Genomic DNA, 17,208 nt, shown 5'->3' on the forward strand with positions numbered 1-17,208 from the left:
AAAAAATCCGAGTACTGCATTTCTTTTACCTCCACTTTTGACTTATTTGCACTTTGAACAGCACCTGAAAAATCTTTAAAATCATAGGTCTTTTTCTGCTTCTTCAAGGCAGCTTCTACCTGATGGTGGAAGCTATCAGCCGACATAAATGTATGGCCCGGGACAAAGTAGTGTATGTTTATTTCATTAATGGCCATTTAATCCGAATTCACAATATATATCAAAAAGGCTAGAAAACACCCATTTTTATTTTGGCTGGAGCAGTTGTCCAGCCATAAGATAATCCGTGGTGAATCTCTGTATTTCACAAAGAATGCATAAAAAGTACTGACGATATCCTCTTTATTTCGCCTGGTGATGCCCTCATGCCATATGCAGGCACATGGCTTATTGTTTGATTTTTTGCCAACTGGAACAAAACTTTCGTGATATGCGACTATTCTTTTTGTAAAGATAACTTTTTTAAAACAGTCAATTCGTGGCAGCATGATAACTTTCTAGAGGTCTGCTGAGCAACAAACTGTACCATCTTCAAACGTCTGTTAAGCGTGTTGTCAATACAGATTTCGAGCTGCACTGGCTTTATCTATATGTTTTTTCCAGATTTCACATTGCTCACAATCAGGTTGTAGATTGTCCTTCAAATGGCCATGCAATTGAAATTCTTCACAACCTTCACATTCTTCGTCCTAGAGATGCAAATGATATACGTAAGTTCTTCACTTTTCGGCGATACAATTCATACGACAATTTAAAACTGGGGTATTTCTTTTTTAAATCGTCAAACATTAGGGAAATGTTCACATCACTGGGTAAGTATCTAGTGTGCGGCGCGTGCTCGCGGCGATAATGAGAGATTGTGGGGTTAAACGATTCAATGTGCTGTTCAAGTAAGTCTTCGTGTTCAAATTTATTGTGTTTCCCGCGCTGGTCTCGATTTGGTTGAAGATTTCCTTTTTCTGTTTTTGATAAAACTTCTGTTATCACCCGCTTTCTTATAACCTAATGTGGTAAGGAAAAATACCTTACAGACTTCATGAGTAACTGCCTCAGTTAATATTTTTTCGTCGGGGAAATAATGCTTAAAAGTATTTTTTTTTCACTTTTTGCAGACTTGGGTCGCCTTTTCACTGCCAAGCGTTTGCAGGTATTAAAAATAAATATTCGCCGTTCTAACCAAGACAAATTCCAAAACTGCTGATTGATTTCAGAACGTCGAACTTCTGAGATTTTAATATTGCATTTTTTTCTGCATTTATCCCGATCGCACGACGGCAACGGTCTATGGTCTTCTCCTATCTGGTTTAATTTTATACGTTTACGTGTTTCCAACGTCAGGTCATATTTTTTTCTCTTTCTCAAGTTTCCCTCTTTAGTATATAAGTTAGCCGGTTCCAATGCATGTTCTTCTTCTACGACGTTTTCTGTCAAAACTGGGATTTCAGGATGATCATCACTCAACTCGTTTGCATTCCCTTCTCCAAGGTTGTCTGCTGAAACTATGATTCCACCCTGATCAGCACTCAACTGAACTTCAAGTTGATTTTCTAGGTTGCTTCCATGCGTGAAGAGATTTACCGAATCGCCTTCAATGTGATAGTGGCATACTTCTCTCTCTGTTAAAATATTCTTTACTTGCATTGCATTATTTTTTTGTTCATAGTTATGTAGATTGATATCTGTAGGTTTTTTCAATGGACCTGCATGTGTATTTGTTCAGTGGTAATATTTTCAGCATCTATCTGTTGTTCTATTATGATGGTATCAGGAAAATCACTTCCCGTAGCCAGTACAGTTATATTTGAATGTGTGTTTACAATGCACTACATAACATCATCTGAAAAACAAAATTGCTAGAAATTTAAAGAAGTTTAAATTATCTAGCAAAGACAAAGAAACATGCCTCAAAGCGCGCATTTTGCACAGGAGATTAAAATTATAAAATTAACTTACCATCTAGTGGGATTTCTGCTAGTTCTTGAAGCACATCTTGATCAGAGGGGTCTGGAAATGCAGTCAGACCAACAGGAACATCATTTTCATTACTAATAATATTGTAATCTGAAAAATAGAATTATCTGAAAAACTTGCAAGATTTTTCTACAAGAAAAAATTCGGCAGAAATTTAAAGAGGTTTAAATTGTCTAGAAAATATAATGAAAATTTCCTAAAAATTGCGAATTTTTGTTTTGCATAAGGGTTTAATATTAAAGATAAACTTACCATCTAGTGGGATTTCTGCTAGTTCTTGAAGAACATCTTGTTTCTCTGGAATTGCAAACAGACGAACAGGAACCTCATTTCCATCATTAATAATCTGATCTAAAAATAACATTTTCTGAAAAATTTGGCATAATTTGCAAAAAAAACACAATAACTTTTAAATGTTGTAGAAATTTAAATTACCTAGCAAATACCTTCGCAAAAACAGTTTTTGTATTATTTACAAATATTATGTAAAATGCAGATCTTAAAATAAGTCTTAAAACTAAAAACTTACCACATCATGGATTTTCTCCTGTCTCCTGAAAGTCCTGCAAAATATCTTGTTCCTGTGGTCCTAATATTTCGTCCCCATATTTATTATTACAAGAAAACAACATTTTCTTTAATTCACATAGATAACCGATGTATTGGTTTAATTTCCATCGTCTAATTTCGCTCAAAACAGACGGTCCAGCATACATTTATTTTATTATTGTAACCATAATATTATTTGTTGACGCGCTCAATTAAATTGAAGGAGTTTTACTACGCAAGGTAGCAGTAACAGATACTTGCCTAATAAGAGTGTAGTATAGGCATATCATTTACTGCGGTTTAGTTTAGTACATGACCGATACTGCGCTTTTATTTAGTATGTACGGTAAATTGTGTATATGCTGCAAATAAAATTGACGTTTTTTTTAAATTTCTTATGGAATATACTGCATTTTTACTTAGCAATAAGATACCTAATTGCACATAGAATCCAAAGACCAAAAAAACTAATTTTGCTAATTTTTGCACATACGGCACTTTCGTTAAGCAGGGCAGTATTTACCTACCAGAAAACATCAGAGAGGTAACTTGTCCTAAGATGATTTAAAGAAATTGAGGTTGATAAGGCTTTACTACTCCTTGCTGGAGTTGTATAGCGACTCATTTTAGACCTACTTTTAAGACATTGTCATGGAGTTTTTTTTCTCAGTTTTAACATGAAACTGGGAAAAAAGTTTTTAATTTTAACATAATGCTGTTTGTCCTTGATGTTTGCCATTTATATTAAGTGTTTGTTTGAGATTTTATTTTGATTTTTTTATATACATATTTAGAACACTAGCGGTTAACTGTAGTATATAAGTGGCTTTGTTTATGAAATGTTTATTTTGAACAATAAAGCATTTTTGACTTTGACTTAGTCAATGAATTGAAAGGCGTTAACATTAGTAATAGATATATATCTGTCATGATAAATATCTCTGTCATGAACTCCTTTCGCCTAATTCACACAGATATAAACGAAGCAAAAAATATATTGATTTCAGAGACTTTGATGAAAAGGGTTACTGTATGCGTGGCGAAATGTGTCCCTACGACCACGGGGTAGACCCGGTGGTCCTGGAAGATTCCACTCTTACGAGGGTTCTTTCTTACGATCCCAACAGCGAAGTGGCTGGAGCTATCGCGGCCGGGGCACCTATTACATCGGTGCCACCTCCACCGGGTACCACCATCGTTCCTCCTAGGCTTCCGGATAACCCTTACAATCCGCAAGCACCCCAAATGTGGGCCGGAGGCAGATTTACTGGACCGAGGCCTATGGGTGGTGTAAGGGTGAGTATTTAATTTAAAAAATATATAATTAGTGTATTTTTCGGGCTATAAGAATTTTATCCTGAAGACCCTGAACGGGTCAATGCGACCCAACGCACAGTACGTCGAGTATCTGAGGATACGGGACAAAATCTATATATATATATTTTAACCGATCTGATAAAAGATTTAAATAGGTTTTTTGAAAGGACATATATTGATTTATACATCAGCAAAAAAATATTTTATTTCATTAAAGAATTTTAGAGTTACAAGGCGTTTAACAAATAATATATCAATTTTCATGTATAGAATTAACCGCACACCGCAAAATTATATACAATACCTCTCAAAAGTATTTGCCCACCGTGTATTCTTTTTAATATTTTAAATTAGATCAAAAATCTTTATACCTATATTTAGATTGTATCTTTTTTGTAAATTGCATATAATATGCATAAACAGCATACCTATCAACTATGTTTCGTTGAAAAACACTGAGTATTTAAAAATAGTCTTGCAAATAACAAACAATGTAGTGAAAATATGCACTTCTTCTAAAAAACTAATCTGTTTACAGCTCGTTTCCGATGAAATTTGAAACATTTAAAGGTGTTTAGTCTTCCAGAATTGATTTTGTGTAACATTGGTAAATAATTTCGCTTGATTATTGACGATTGTCACCGTTTCTTTGCTGGTTTTTCAACATTCTTTAAAATGGCTAAAACAAAAGAGTTATCGGTAGAAACAAAAGGTATTATCGTTGGACTTCATAAGGCTGGAAAGACTAACCGTCAAATTTCGACGGATTTGGGAATTCCAAGGCGGACTGTCGATTATAATGTTAGGAAATTCACCAGAGAAGGGACTATTAGCAACAAACCTCGATCGGGTAGGCCAAAGGCAACAAGTTCAAAGGAGGATTTAAATATTATAATTACAAGCAAATACAATAGACGCCTTACCCGAAGCCACCGTAATATAGAAAGCCAGAACCCTCGAGTCGTGACGTCACGTCGAACGTCTGAGTATCCCGTGTCGTTCGAATGTTATAGCCGTATTTATTCAATACTACCGCTGTTAAAATCATAATATTATCATTGTGTATCGTTTAAATGATAATATTGTTTAATAAAATTAATAGTGTGTTAGTAGAAAGAAGTACAAACGACTGAAACATATATATATATTTATAAATATTAATTAAAACAAATACAAAACTTTTAAAAAAATAATAAATATAGCCACTGTAAGTTGGTTTAACAAATTTAATAAAATACTAAATAATTATTTAATAAAATGGATAGATAGTTGGTAGTAGTACAAAAGAAACAAAATAATATTTTTTATTAAAACAAAACAACATAAAAAAAATCTAAAATACTTCAACAAGCTATAAATATAAGACAAATAACCCATACAAGTTTTTAATAGCTACTAAAGTATATTATATGTATGCACATATATAGAATTGAATAAATTGAAACATAAATACAAAACTCTTAGGAAAATAATAAATATAATATAATGTAAGATTGTTTAAAACAATTTTAATAAAATACTAAATAATTGTTTAAAATTGATAGTGTGCTGGTAGTAGTACAAAATACATAAAATCATATTTTTTTATTAAAACAAAAATATCATATAAATATAAGGCAAATAACCCATACAAGCTTTTAATACCTCCCGAAATATATATTTATAATAAATTAAAACATAAATACAAAACTCTTTAAAAAAAAAGTATAATTATAATGAAATAATAAATATAATAATATGAAAGTTGGTTTAACACAAATTTAATAAAACACCAACAGAAATAAAACTCAAATAGCTAGATAAAAAAACTCGATAAAAACAGAATAAAAAATTTAATAAATTAATTTTATGAACTGGAAAGTTTTTTATATTTTGTGGTAATATTTGGACTTTTCGGTAATTATTTAATAAAATGTTTGAAAACTTAAATACCGCATTTTTTACAAGATCTGACATAAGAATTTCACAGTCACATGTTATTTCAGGATTGATATCTGAATTGTCGAAAATAATTCCAACAGCAAGCTTGGTGAGGACGGCTCTCTGAGATGAGCATTTTAAATAATTTTCTTCTTATACTGTTATACTGTCCGATATTAGAGATTTAAAGATGTTAAAAGTTATTATTAATACTTCCTAATGCCTTCCTACCGAGCGCATACCTAATGCCGGGTCGGTCGAGGAAGTCAAGTTGTTCGGGCAATAGACGTTCGACGTGACGTAGCTGCTGGAGAGTGGGATGATGTTTCTGGCTTTCTATATTACGGTGGCTTCGCCTTACCGCCCCTGAAATTACAGCAAAAATCAACAAGGAGCGTAAAAAAGCGGTCAGTGTTTCGACAGTAAAACGGCGACTTTATAATGCTGGTCTTAAAGGACGTTTAGCTGTATCAAAACCGCTACTGAAGGATGTTATTAAGAAGAAAAGACTTGAGTGGGCCCAATCACACAAAGAATGGACCATTGATGACTGGAAGAAAGTTCTCTGGAGTGACGAGTCGAAATTCGAGGTTTTTGGAACGAAGGGGCGAGTTTTTATGCCGTTATGCCAATGAAAGGGTCGCTGAGAATTGTACGGTGGCCTCAGTTAAACACGGTGGTGGTTCGGTGATGGTGTGGGGTTGGTTCGGAGGATCTGCAGTGGGCGATCTAATTAGAATAGAGGGAATTCTTCGAAAAGAGGGTTACAAAACAATTTTAAGTGACAATGTACTTCCTTCTGATAGGTACTCGAATAATTGGGGAAAACTTCATCTTTCAACATGACAATGACCCCAAGCACACGTCGAATTGTGCAAGCAATATTTAGGTCAATTACAAAGGCAACATCATCTGAAACTTATGGTATAGCCCCCACAATCACCGGACCTCAATCCTATCGAATTACTGTGGGATGAACTGAATAGACAAGTGCGAAAATCATGCCCCACATCAAAAGAAGACTTGTGGAGGATCATCCAAAAAGAGTGGCACAAGATACCTCAGGAAACTTCGGACAAATTAATTAGAAGACTACCGAAACTCTGTGAATCTCTATGAATCCAAAATTTGATTTTCTTAAATTTAATTAATTGAAAAATGTATTGTTTATATTTATTTTGTTATAAATAAACCGTTTCATAAGAATAACTGATGGGTTTATTATTTTTAGTTATACCTTTAAAACAGTCATATGTGGGCAAATAAGAGTGGTAGTGTACTTTCCTTCAACAAATCCAAATCGAAATATAAAACTAAAGCCTCTTCAGGACTGATTGTTTTCTCAGCTTTAATCTCTTTTCTTACACCGGCAATTCTCGCCGATTCTTCGGCTGCCAAACATAACTCCTCAAAACTTTTAAGAAGTTACTAATACTTCGACCCACCTTATTTTTGTTTTTTGAGTATATTCTTCAAAGGACTTTAAGGGACGACCGCGACTTGATTGAGGTAATACTCGAGATACTTTTGGACGTTGAAAATCCAGCAAAACATCCCACAAATAGATATCACTTTGCAAAAAGTGCTGCTTTTTCTTTAAAAATACATCTTTTTTCCTTTGACATGCTTGTCAATATCCATTCATTGTTAGGCAAACAAAAATTGGCAGCATTTTTACAGGTCTCAAGAAAATCTGTAGAGGGTTCTGCCCTGCTAAAAAACTCTACTATTATTCATTAAATTTAATTTACACCTGATCATTTTTAAATAGTTGCCAGACTTCAAATAAGGTATCATTTTTCAGAGGTACTCCAGACACTAAAATATTTAAAAAAATCTTAACACAGATCTGCGCAAAAAGTGACAAGCATAACTTCAAAGAGCGTAAATCATTGTATCTTTTGCTGTTAAATTTAAAAAACACGGTTTTTGAGAAAATGCCTTTTAAATTCGATATCTTAAAAAAATATATAAACAAAATATTTTAAAAAATTTAAAATATAGTTACTTAAGTAATTAATTTAAAGTTATGGTTTATATAAGGTACATACTAAAGCCTTTTTCGCACATGTCAACGATTTTTTTAAAAACCTTTTACTGTACTGTAAAATGCAAACTAAGCAACCAGAATTTAAGATTATCTAATGGCATCAATTTAAAGTATTTTTAACTCCGAATTTTGATAAATATTTGTAACTCTGGTGGTGACGGGCATGCAATTGTTGCATTTTTTTATCATATTGTTATGCATTCTTGTTAAAAAGACAGTTTATTTTTGTGTATTATGTTTTTCATTTTTGTCCACCTATCGACGCACTGTGCAACGTGTCTATAAAACCAATTTTGGAAAACAAATATTTTGATTTAAAATCTTACCGCCTTATACAGGGTGTTTTCTAACTACGGTACGAAACTATACAGGGTGAATCGTTAGGTCGTTTTATGAAAAAAAGTTCCTACGAACGTATATCGGGAGTTGCTTTGTTTCTGAGATACAGGGCGATGAAGGTTCAAAAAAATAACGGTATTTTAAAAATACTATAACTATCCTTAAACCGATTTGGTTGAAATTTGGTGCAGTTATTTGAAGTTATAAGACGCTTATTTAGCTGTAACTAGATTGAAATTATTAGGTCCAGTGGCGTGTCAGTGGGCACCACATGCTTATTGTTGAGAAAAAAACAAGGCCAATAATTGTTTTGCAGCTTTTTATTTATTTTTGTATTTAAGCAACTAAAAATACAACTTTTTCGTGGGTGAGGGGACCCACCCCACACAAATTACCAGTAAGAAATTGCCTTCAAAAAAAATCATTGTTTTCCAAAATAATACGCATGAATAACAGATGGTTTTGTCGTTAATATCTAATCTAATATCACGGTTTGTGTATTTAAATTTGATATAATTACATATATGTATTGTATTAATAAATATTTAATACAAAAACAGTGCTATTAGATTGGGTATTATGAGATTTTTCAACATAATTTCTTACTAGGCAAATGTTTGAGGTGGGTGTTTTGCTTAAACACAATGTTTTTGCAGAATACATATATTCAATATTTAATTTAATAACACTGATTATTTAAAGTTGATATAACTTTATACACTATCGGACAAAAGTAGAGCAACAAATTGTATTTAACAGTATTTTATTTTACTTTAGTTCAACAAAAAATATTTAACACATTTAACAACAAAAACAATTGAAAGTAATAGTATTAGTAATTGATAGAATATCCATTATTATTAATTACTTGCTGACAACGGCGCGGCATTGAAGCAATCAACTTCTGAATGACATTTTCGGGAAGACTTGTCCGAACTTCACTAATTTTATTTATTAAGGATTGTTTATTTGGAAACATTTGGGTACGAATACAACGTTCTACTTCTTCCCAGAGATTCTCAATGGGGTTAAGATCTAGGGATTGTGCTGGCCACTGTAAAACACGAACATTATTTTCCCGAAACCACTGTTGAATAACTTGTGAAGAATGTTTTGGATCGTTGTCCTGTTGAAAAATAGAACGCAATGGCATTTCCCATTCTGCATAAGGAAGCATAACATTCTGCATGATATCCCTATAAACAAATCGGTCCATCGTATCATTAATAAAGTGCTTAGGGCCTACCCGATTCCACGAAAAACAACCCCATAAAAATACACTACCTTTACCATGCTTAATTGTAGGTGTTACGTATTTAGGATTAAACCTTGTATTGATTGGTCGCCTCACACGCCTCATTCCATCAGAATTGAATATTTTGTAGCGCGTTTCATCACTGAATAGAACTTTTTTCCAGTCATTGACGGTCCAGTATAAGTGCCGGCGTGCAAATGCCAACAGCAAGGTTGGCTCTATTTCTTATTGAAACTAACGGCTTTTTAGTTGGACGTCTACTAAATAACTTTGCGTCTAGTAACCTTCTTTGTACTGTTCGTATACCAACCGTAATTTTTGGAATTTCGGCAATAATTCGAGGTGCGGACTAGGGATGGGAAGACCCGGTTCTTTTTTATGACCCGTTTATCTCCAGGTCATTCATTGAAATGACCCGTTCGCCAAGATTCGTTTATTTGAATGATAAGGTCGTTCAAATTTCAATAAAATTGTAGGGTCTAAACACTATAAAAACAGGCAAGCATAACTCACATCACAAGTCAACACAAGTTGTAGTTTGCCGCGATTTTGCTTCCGGCACTTCGGCCCGATTCGGCCGCGACTGTCTTTCTCTGACAATAATCGATCGTTGAACGGGCCGCGGCCGGGGTCTAGTTTAGTTTAAGGTCGTTTGAACGATAGGGTCACAGAGCGTGATCAAACGGGTCGCGGGTCGTTGCAAAGATTCGGTCATTTTGACCGAATCATTCACGAACGACACATCCCTAGTGCGGACTTTTGATGCGTCTGTCAGTCATTACTGATGTTTTCCTTGGCCTTCCCGATTTTGGCAACTTCTCTAAATGTCCCCTCTCATTATACGATGATATTATTTTGGACACAATGTACCGGGGTAACTCAAACTGTCTTGAAATATCGGCTTCTTTGTTACCTTCCATGAATCCATTCACAACTCTTTACTTCAAGTCTTTTGCAAATGGAATTCCTCTCGGTATGATTACTCTTACACAGAAATGTTCAAAAAAACATAAAAATCACCTTACACAATTATTTTATCCCTTTACTTTTGCTAAACCCTTCTTTTGAACAAATTATTTGAATGTTGCTTTACTTTTGACGCGTTACTATGAAACATTTAAACTTAAACGCCAAAATAAAATAATTTGTTTTGATTGCGAAAATGTTTGTTGACATTGATAATCATAGCCTACTTTATAGTTTTACAACTTAGTGGATTTGTATACATTATCATGCATTTATAATTTTAAAATCGGTATTTGCAAATATTTCTGGAAGTGTTGCTCTACTTTTGTCCGATACTGTATATAAATATTTTGTATAAAACAGCATTATTAGATTGGATATTATGGACGAAAAACTGATTTTTCAGAAGACTCTCATAAAATATTTGAGGTGTAGTAATCTGGCTTAAAAACAAGATATTATGTAAATCCCGTGTCAATTTTTTTAAATGCCAAAATTTTCTCCCTTTTGTAAACAGAATCGCATATGGTATACAAATATTCTACAATTAATAAATATACCTTAACTATATACGGTTAATAAATATACCAAAACCAAAAATATACTAAAAAATCGTTGAATAAATATATCGTCGCTTCTCAAGAATAACGACACAATCCAAAAAAAACACGTTTTTGAGTTATGTATAAAATTCAATTACAAACAATACCTAATTTATCAAGAACAAGTTCTTATGCATTTAGGACATCTCTGCTCTCGGCGCAAGTATCGTTATTCCGTTAAAGCCTTTTTTAAATATTATATCGAGAAAAACGACACAAATTTTAAAATTTAGTTGGGCCTATTCATCCGACAAGCACACGTACATTTTTACTCAAACAGTGACACAATCCAAATAGTGCTTCGAATTCTGGATTTTTTTCACACATTACAAATTACCACAGTCTTTTTGATATAGAAATTCTATTACATTTTTGGCTCCTATTATATAATTATAAAAATGATGTTTAAAAACATAAAAAAGTTTTCTATATTTGCATGTACAGTGACACATTTTAGTTTTTTAAACAAAAAAAAATATTTAGACCCCGTTTTAAAAAAATAATGATGAAAAGTTACAAAATTATTGTCAAAACTAATTTATATCACCCAAAAAAATATTTTTCACATCAACTATTTGATCTCTTAGATATTCCAAATTTTACGGTAAAAAAAACTTTTAAAGTGCTCTCCTGAAAAAAGTGTGTTTTTGGATTGTGTCATTATTCTCGAGAAGCGACGATATATGACGTGTTGCTGGTGAACAAAAAATATTTGTTTTAATATCCCCTACCACCCTTTGAAGTTTGTCGGTATATTCTGGGACACCCTGTATTAATTTTACCATGCTTTAACGGGCCGAATTACCCTTAATATTCATAAATATTATTAAGAAAGTAAAAAAAAATTCATTTTATATGTATGTGGGGTAATACTGTTGTGAATGTATGTATGCATTATAATTATGTTAATGTGGGAAAAGTTTTTTGAATTTGAATAATTTCCACAGCTTCCCGGTATAAACCCGTTCGTTCCTCAACCTCCGGCACCCATGGGCATACAAAGAGAATTGATCCCGGTTCCTGTAGTGATGGATCAAACCAAGCCCCCCGGTATAATGGGTCCCGGAACTTACCCCCCAATATCGGGACCCCCTTACGGTCATCCGGGAACGGCTCCGCCACAGAATTACGGGCCAGCAAGCCACCACGGCTTGGAGGGAGTTATGCATCCCGGCATGTACAAAAAGAAGGTATGTAGTGCCTAAATTATATTTAAAAAAAAAGTCAGATTCTTCCTAACAGTTACATTACAGTTCGATTATAACCGATTGGGCCCCAGGAAGAATCCAGGAAACTGCAGTTTGGAATTGAAAAAAGTCCCGGTGGGGATGAACACTATAACCCATTTAAATAATCATTTCGCGAAGTTCGGTAAAATCGTGAATATACAAGTTCAATACGAGGGCGATCCTGAAGCGGCCTTGATAACGTTCTCGAGTCACGCGGAAGCGAACTCTGCATACAGGAGTACTGAGGCGGTGCTGAATAATAGATTTATAAAATTGTTTTGGCACGATTCGGATGGCGGCAAGCAGGAAAATGTGCCGCCGTCGCAGCAGGGCGTCCTTAAGGATCGTGTGCCTGGAACTGTGGCTCCCAATAGCAATAAAGTAAGTCTTTTTACAGTAATTACTTTATTCTTTACCTAATAAACCTTTGTAGATTTTAAATCTATCTTAGAAAAATTGTTATGGAATCAATTATATTTTATTAGTGATAAAGGTAACGTTAGTTTACTACACACATCAAAATGGTATAGAGGGTTAGGGTATTATATTAAGTCAATGAAAGTTTATTGAAATTAAACATATCGCTCCGTTTATAGAAGAACGTCATAACTCAAAAAATGCATTTTGTAGATAAATTATTCATAATCTAACCTATTATTTATGTGAAAGACCGTCACAACTTGCATTTCATAACATTACCGACAGATGGCACAAGTGTCGTTTTACAGTTCATCAGATTAACTGATCGGTTATGCGGAAGAACGACAGTTCTTACTTAATTCGCAAGAGAGACTGTTTAGGCCTAATTTTGTGGAAGAATGTTGCGCTGGCCAGCAAAACAACAAGTACATAATAACTCCGGTTATAACGTACCCTCTAGCGTGAATAAAATTAGTACTTTATAACTGGAGGTACGAAATAACATATAAAATCTATATATAAAAGAAACCCATAAAAATAAATATGTAAAGATTTATTTGTTTTAATTAAAGGACTAAATTAAGAAAAAATACATTCTAAGTATTAAATACAAAAAAAGATATAATATTAATATGTAACATATAACATTGAAATAGGATACATATACATATGTAATCAAACTAAATCTGTACTATTTATTAGTTACGATTGTTCCAAAAAAATAACGTGTTATTTTTGTTTGCTGATTTTTTTTACACAATTTGAAATTCTAGATGTGCTTCTCAACTTTTAACAAGGCTTGTAAAATTGTATCATCAGATCCGTAATCAGTATATTGTAAGAAATTCGTAACAGTTTTAATTGCACAAAGTGCTTCACAATAACTTGGAATGGGTTCGTTCATTGGTCCATCATCATCGCCGCTTTCTTTATCGGAACTTAAATCATTCGTTGAACAGTTTGATTCTATAACTTCGGCAATAATGTCGCAATCCGTTAAGGTCTCCGTTGCTACCAGATTATCGTCGATGGTCGTAAAATTATCTAGTTCAGGAAGATATTTTTCTACAGTAGTTACGTTTTGGCAGTGATTTTGCAACCAATAACTTAGCCAAGCGGAATATCCCAGTCATCATCATCATCATCAACACTTTTATATTTCTCGTACCACTGATTCAGAGGCAAGTCATCATCTGAATCAAACTCCTCGATCGATTTCACTAGACCAGCATGTCGAAAGCAGTTTTGAATTGTTTTTTGTGAAACCTCATTCCAAGATTTCGCAGTTATTTTTATCGAGTCTAGAATTGTTAGATACATAAAATATCTACGGTAATAGGTTTTCAGGCATCATTATTATGCCTTGATCCATTGGTTGTATGACAGAAGTGCAATTGGGAAGCGAAAATTCTAATCTGATATTTGTCAGATCTACATTCCTTGGATGAGCTGCACAAATTGTCCACTAGAAGCAATATTTTTCTTTTTTGACGTCTTAGTTTTTCATCCCACTCTTTCAAATAATTAATAAAAATGTCATCCATGCGCGTCTATTCGATTTATAAATAACAGGCAGGTTTTTAATATTTTTCATGCACCTCGGTCGTTCGTATTTACCAATGACAAGAAGTTTACATTTTTCACTACCTGTCATATTTACACAAACCCAAACGGTGTATCTTAGCTTTGATTGTTTGCCTCCCACACACTTTTCTCCTCTAAATTTCAGTGTACGGTCTGGAGTCATCTTGTAAAATAGTCCGGTCTCATCCCCATTAAAAATATCTTCACAGCTGTAATTTTGTGCAATACCTGGTCATTTCTCGGTTAACCAGTTCACCACAGCTTCCCTGCTAACATCTCCTGCTTCACCGGACACTTTGCCGACATTGATGTTGTGACGAACTTTAAAACGCTCGAGCCAACCCGTAGAGCACTTAAAATCTCCACCGTGTAATCCCTTAGATAAATCTTCCGCTTTTGCTTTTAAAAGTGGTCCACTTATAGGAATATTTCCGGTTCTTCTCACCTCAAACCATCGAATAAGAGCTTGATCCACATCTGGGCGTACGGGATTCTAAAACTACAATCTATATCGTCGGCTTGCAGCAAAAACTCACTAAGTCAATATTTTCAGATTTTGAGATTTTGATAAATATCACTAAGTCTAATGTTGTTCTATCACTGAACCAAATATTAAACGCTTAAAAACTCATTAAGTACCAAAAAAGAAGTCCATAAAAATCATACTATGTCATTAGGCCTGTTTTGAGTTCATGCAAAAACTCACTAAGTGACTTAATGAGTTTTATATAATAAATGTGGTGCCATCACTGGGACTTAGTGAGTTTTAAACGTCAAAATAAAATTCTGTTTTCTAACCTACAAATTCTTAGTTTAATTTATTATTTTTGTTGTGGCGGGTAAAGTGTACCGTAGTATGAATATAATTTGACTTTTCTCAGTGATTATTTGTTTAGAAAATGTACTCAAACCGCACAAATAAGTTCGTTACGTTCGATTTACAATCTGTGTTACAGATTCCTTCTTCCGATGTTTCACCGATGTATTACAGCCGAAAAATTAATATGTATAACTTAACTATTTATGAAGCTCCAGAACCACACGGAGCATACTTTGCATGAACTGAACTTAGCAGAAGCGAGGTAGCTGTGAAATTAGAACATCATTGTATAATTGGTTTATAGGCTTAAAGACGGAAGTAAAACACGTAACAACCTTATATTCGGATACATGCGGTGGACAAAACCGAAACCAGAATATTGCTGCTCTATTTCTTTATATTGTTCAAACAACTGCAACAATTCAAACACAGCTACATGGAGGTTGATTCCATGTACAGTGCCATTGAAAAAGAGAAAAAATATCAACCAGTTTATGTATTCTATGACTGGATAAGTATTTTTAAACGAGCTAGATCCAAACGTAACCGAAATAAATTCCAAGAGATCCATTCATCACCAAAGAGTTTAAGCTTAATGAATTTCTTAATTTACTGGATTTATCCAAGACTTTATTTAGAAATAAGACAACTGATTGTAATAATGATAAAGTAAACTGGTTGAAAGTAAAGTGCTTCAGAAATATAGCCTGGTATTCTTGAATACCGCTATGATTATTTTGGTGAATATAAAAGCATTAATATTGAAAGGAAATCGAGAGCCACTCAAAAAATTGACTATAGTACCTTGAAAATAAGCAAGTTGTACAAAACTATGCTGCCAATATCCGTTAAAAAAAAAGAAGACCTTTTAAAGTTATGCGAAAAAGGAGTGATACCTAATGAGTACGATGGTTGGTATAAATCACTGCCAATAAGCACAATATTGAAGGATGTGATTCTTGAACCTGGATGTTCTGACTCAGACAGGAAGACGTTTTAGTTCTTAGTTCCATTATGTTTAACAAAATTTATTATTAGGTTTTGTATTTTTGTAATAAAAAAATGTATATTACCAAAAAAAGTTTACTAGTTTTTCAACATCCAGTTTATTTATAAAAATTAACTCATTAAGTCAGTAATTTGACAATATTTCACATAAAATGAAAACTCACTAAGTCACATTTTATATTTTTCTTTCCAATTATTGATTAACAAAATACTACTTTTTCATTATTATTTTACTGTTAGTTTTGAAATAACACACAAAACCATATTTTATTGCCGGAAACTAAAAACTACAAAATGATTTTTTCTCAAAACCACCTAAACCATCGGCATTAGTAAACAATTGATTTTTCCAGAAACTATCATTTTTGACTTAATGAGTTTTTACAGCAAGCCAACGATATCTTCTAATACTAAAACTACCGGTCATCTGATTTTGCATGTTCTATAAAAATTCTCAGAGTCGAGAACTGGAAATCCCCGGCGGCCTCGGTGCCAACGCGCGACGACAGAGAAACTTCTCAGTATCGATTAATGGGAATCCCCGACAGAGGTGGAAAATTACTCTGCTTATAACGTACCTTTGTACGTTACAACCGGAAAATTACTGTCAATCGGGCAAAAATATTGAACGTTATAGCCGGAGTTAAAATTTTAGTTAGTACGTTATATCCAGTAAAATGACAAGACTATTTGGGCGGGTTCGAACTGCAAAAAAAAAGTGGTAAGCCTTTTCAAGTAAAGGAGCTAAGTTTTAAGGATTTTTTTGATTTAAAACATTTAAATGGAAGGATTGGAAATTTCGTTGGACAGAATAAATTAAGCGACATTAGAATTCTTAGAATTGAAAAAATGATCCACTTACAGTTTTTTATAAAGCGTCGTATTCTCAGGAAGAAATTTCGGAAATGACGATCAAAGCAGTTCGAGGTAAGAGTAACGTAATATCACAGACTCTTGAACCTGCATACAAGTCTAAAATAAAAATTAGTGAACGTCAGCGGTCAGATCTTCAAGATTTAGTCAATGATGCAGGCATTTTATCATGTTATGCAGATTTTTACAATAACCTATAATTATAAGTGCTATTTACTGTTTGTATCCTTATTACAAGTTTTGTACTTCCTTAATATAAAAAAAGACAAAGATTGTTTTTTATTTCAAATTTATTTCAGCGTCAC

The 17,208-nt window shown here is 33.5% G+C and overlaps 1 protein-coding gene across 2 annotated transcripts in view; it reads left to right on the top strand.

Moving 5' to 3' along the window:
* LOC126733454 (RNA-binding protein 26) overlaps nt 1-17,208 on the top strand; it is a 53,458-nt gene that overhangs the window by 12,383 nt on the left and 23,867 nt on the right. For both annotated transcript variants that reach the window (XM_050436767.1, XM_050436768.1), the window contains 3 exons: nt 3,528-3,816; nt 11,917-12,159; nt 12,223-12,579. In XM_050436767.1, the coding sequence (XP_050292724.1) occupies nt 3,528-3,816; nt 11,917-12,159; nt 12,223-12,579 (889 nt within the window). The remainder of the gene's footprint in view (nt 1-3,527; nt 3,817-11,916; nt 12,160-12,222; nt 12,580-17,208) is intronic.

Source organism: Anthonomus grandis, chromosome 2 (genome assembly GCF_022605725.1).
Source record: "Anthonomus grandis grandis chromosome 2, icAntGran1.3, whole genome shotgun sequence".
In the NCBI taxonomy this organism is placed as follows: Eukaryota; Metazoa; Arthropoda; class Insecta; order Coleoptera; family Curculionidae; genus Anthonomus; species Anthonomus grandis.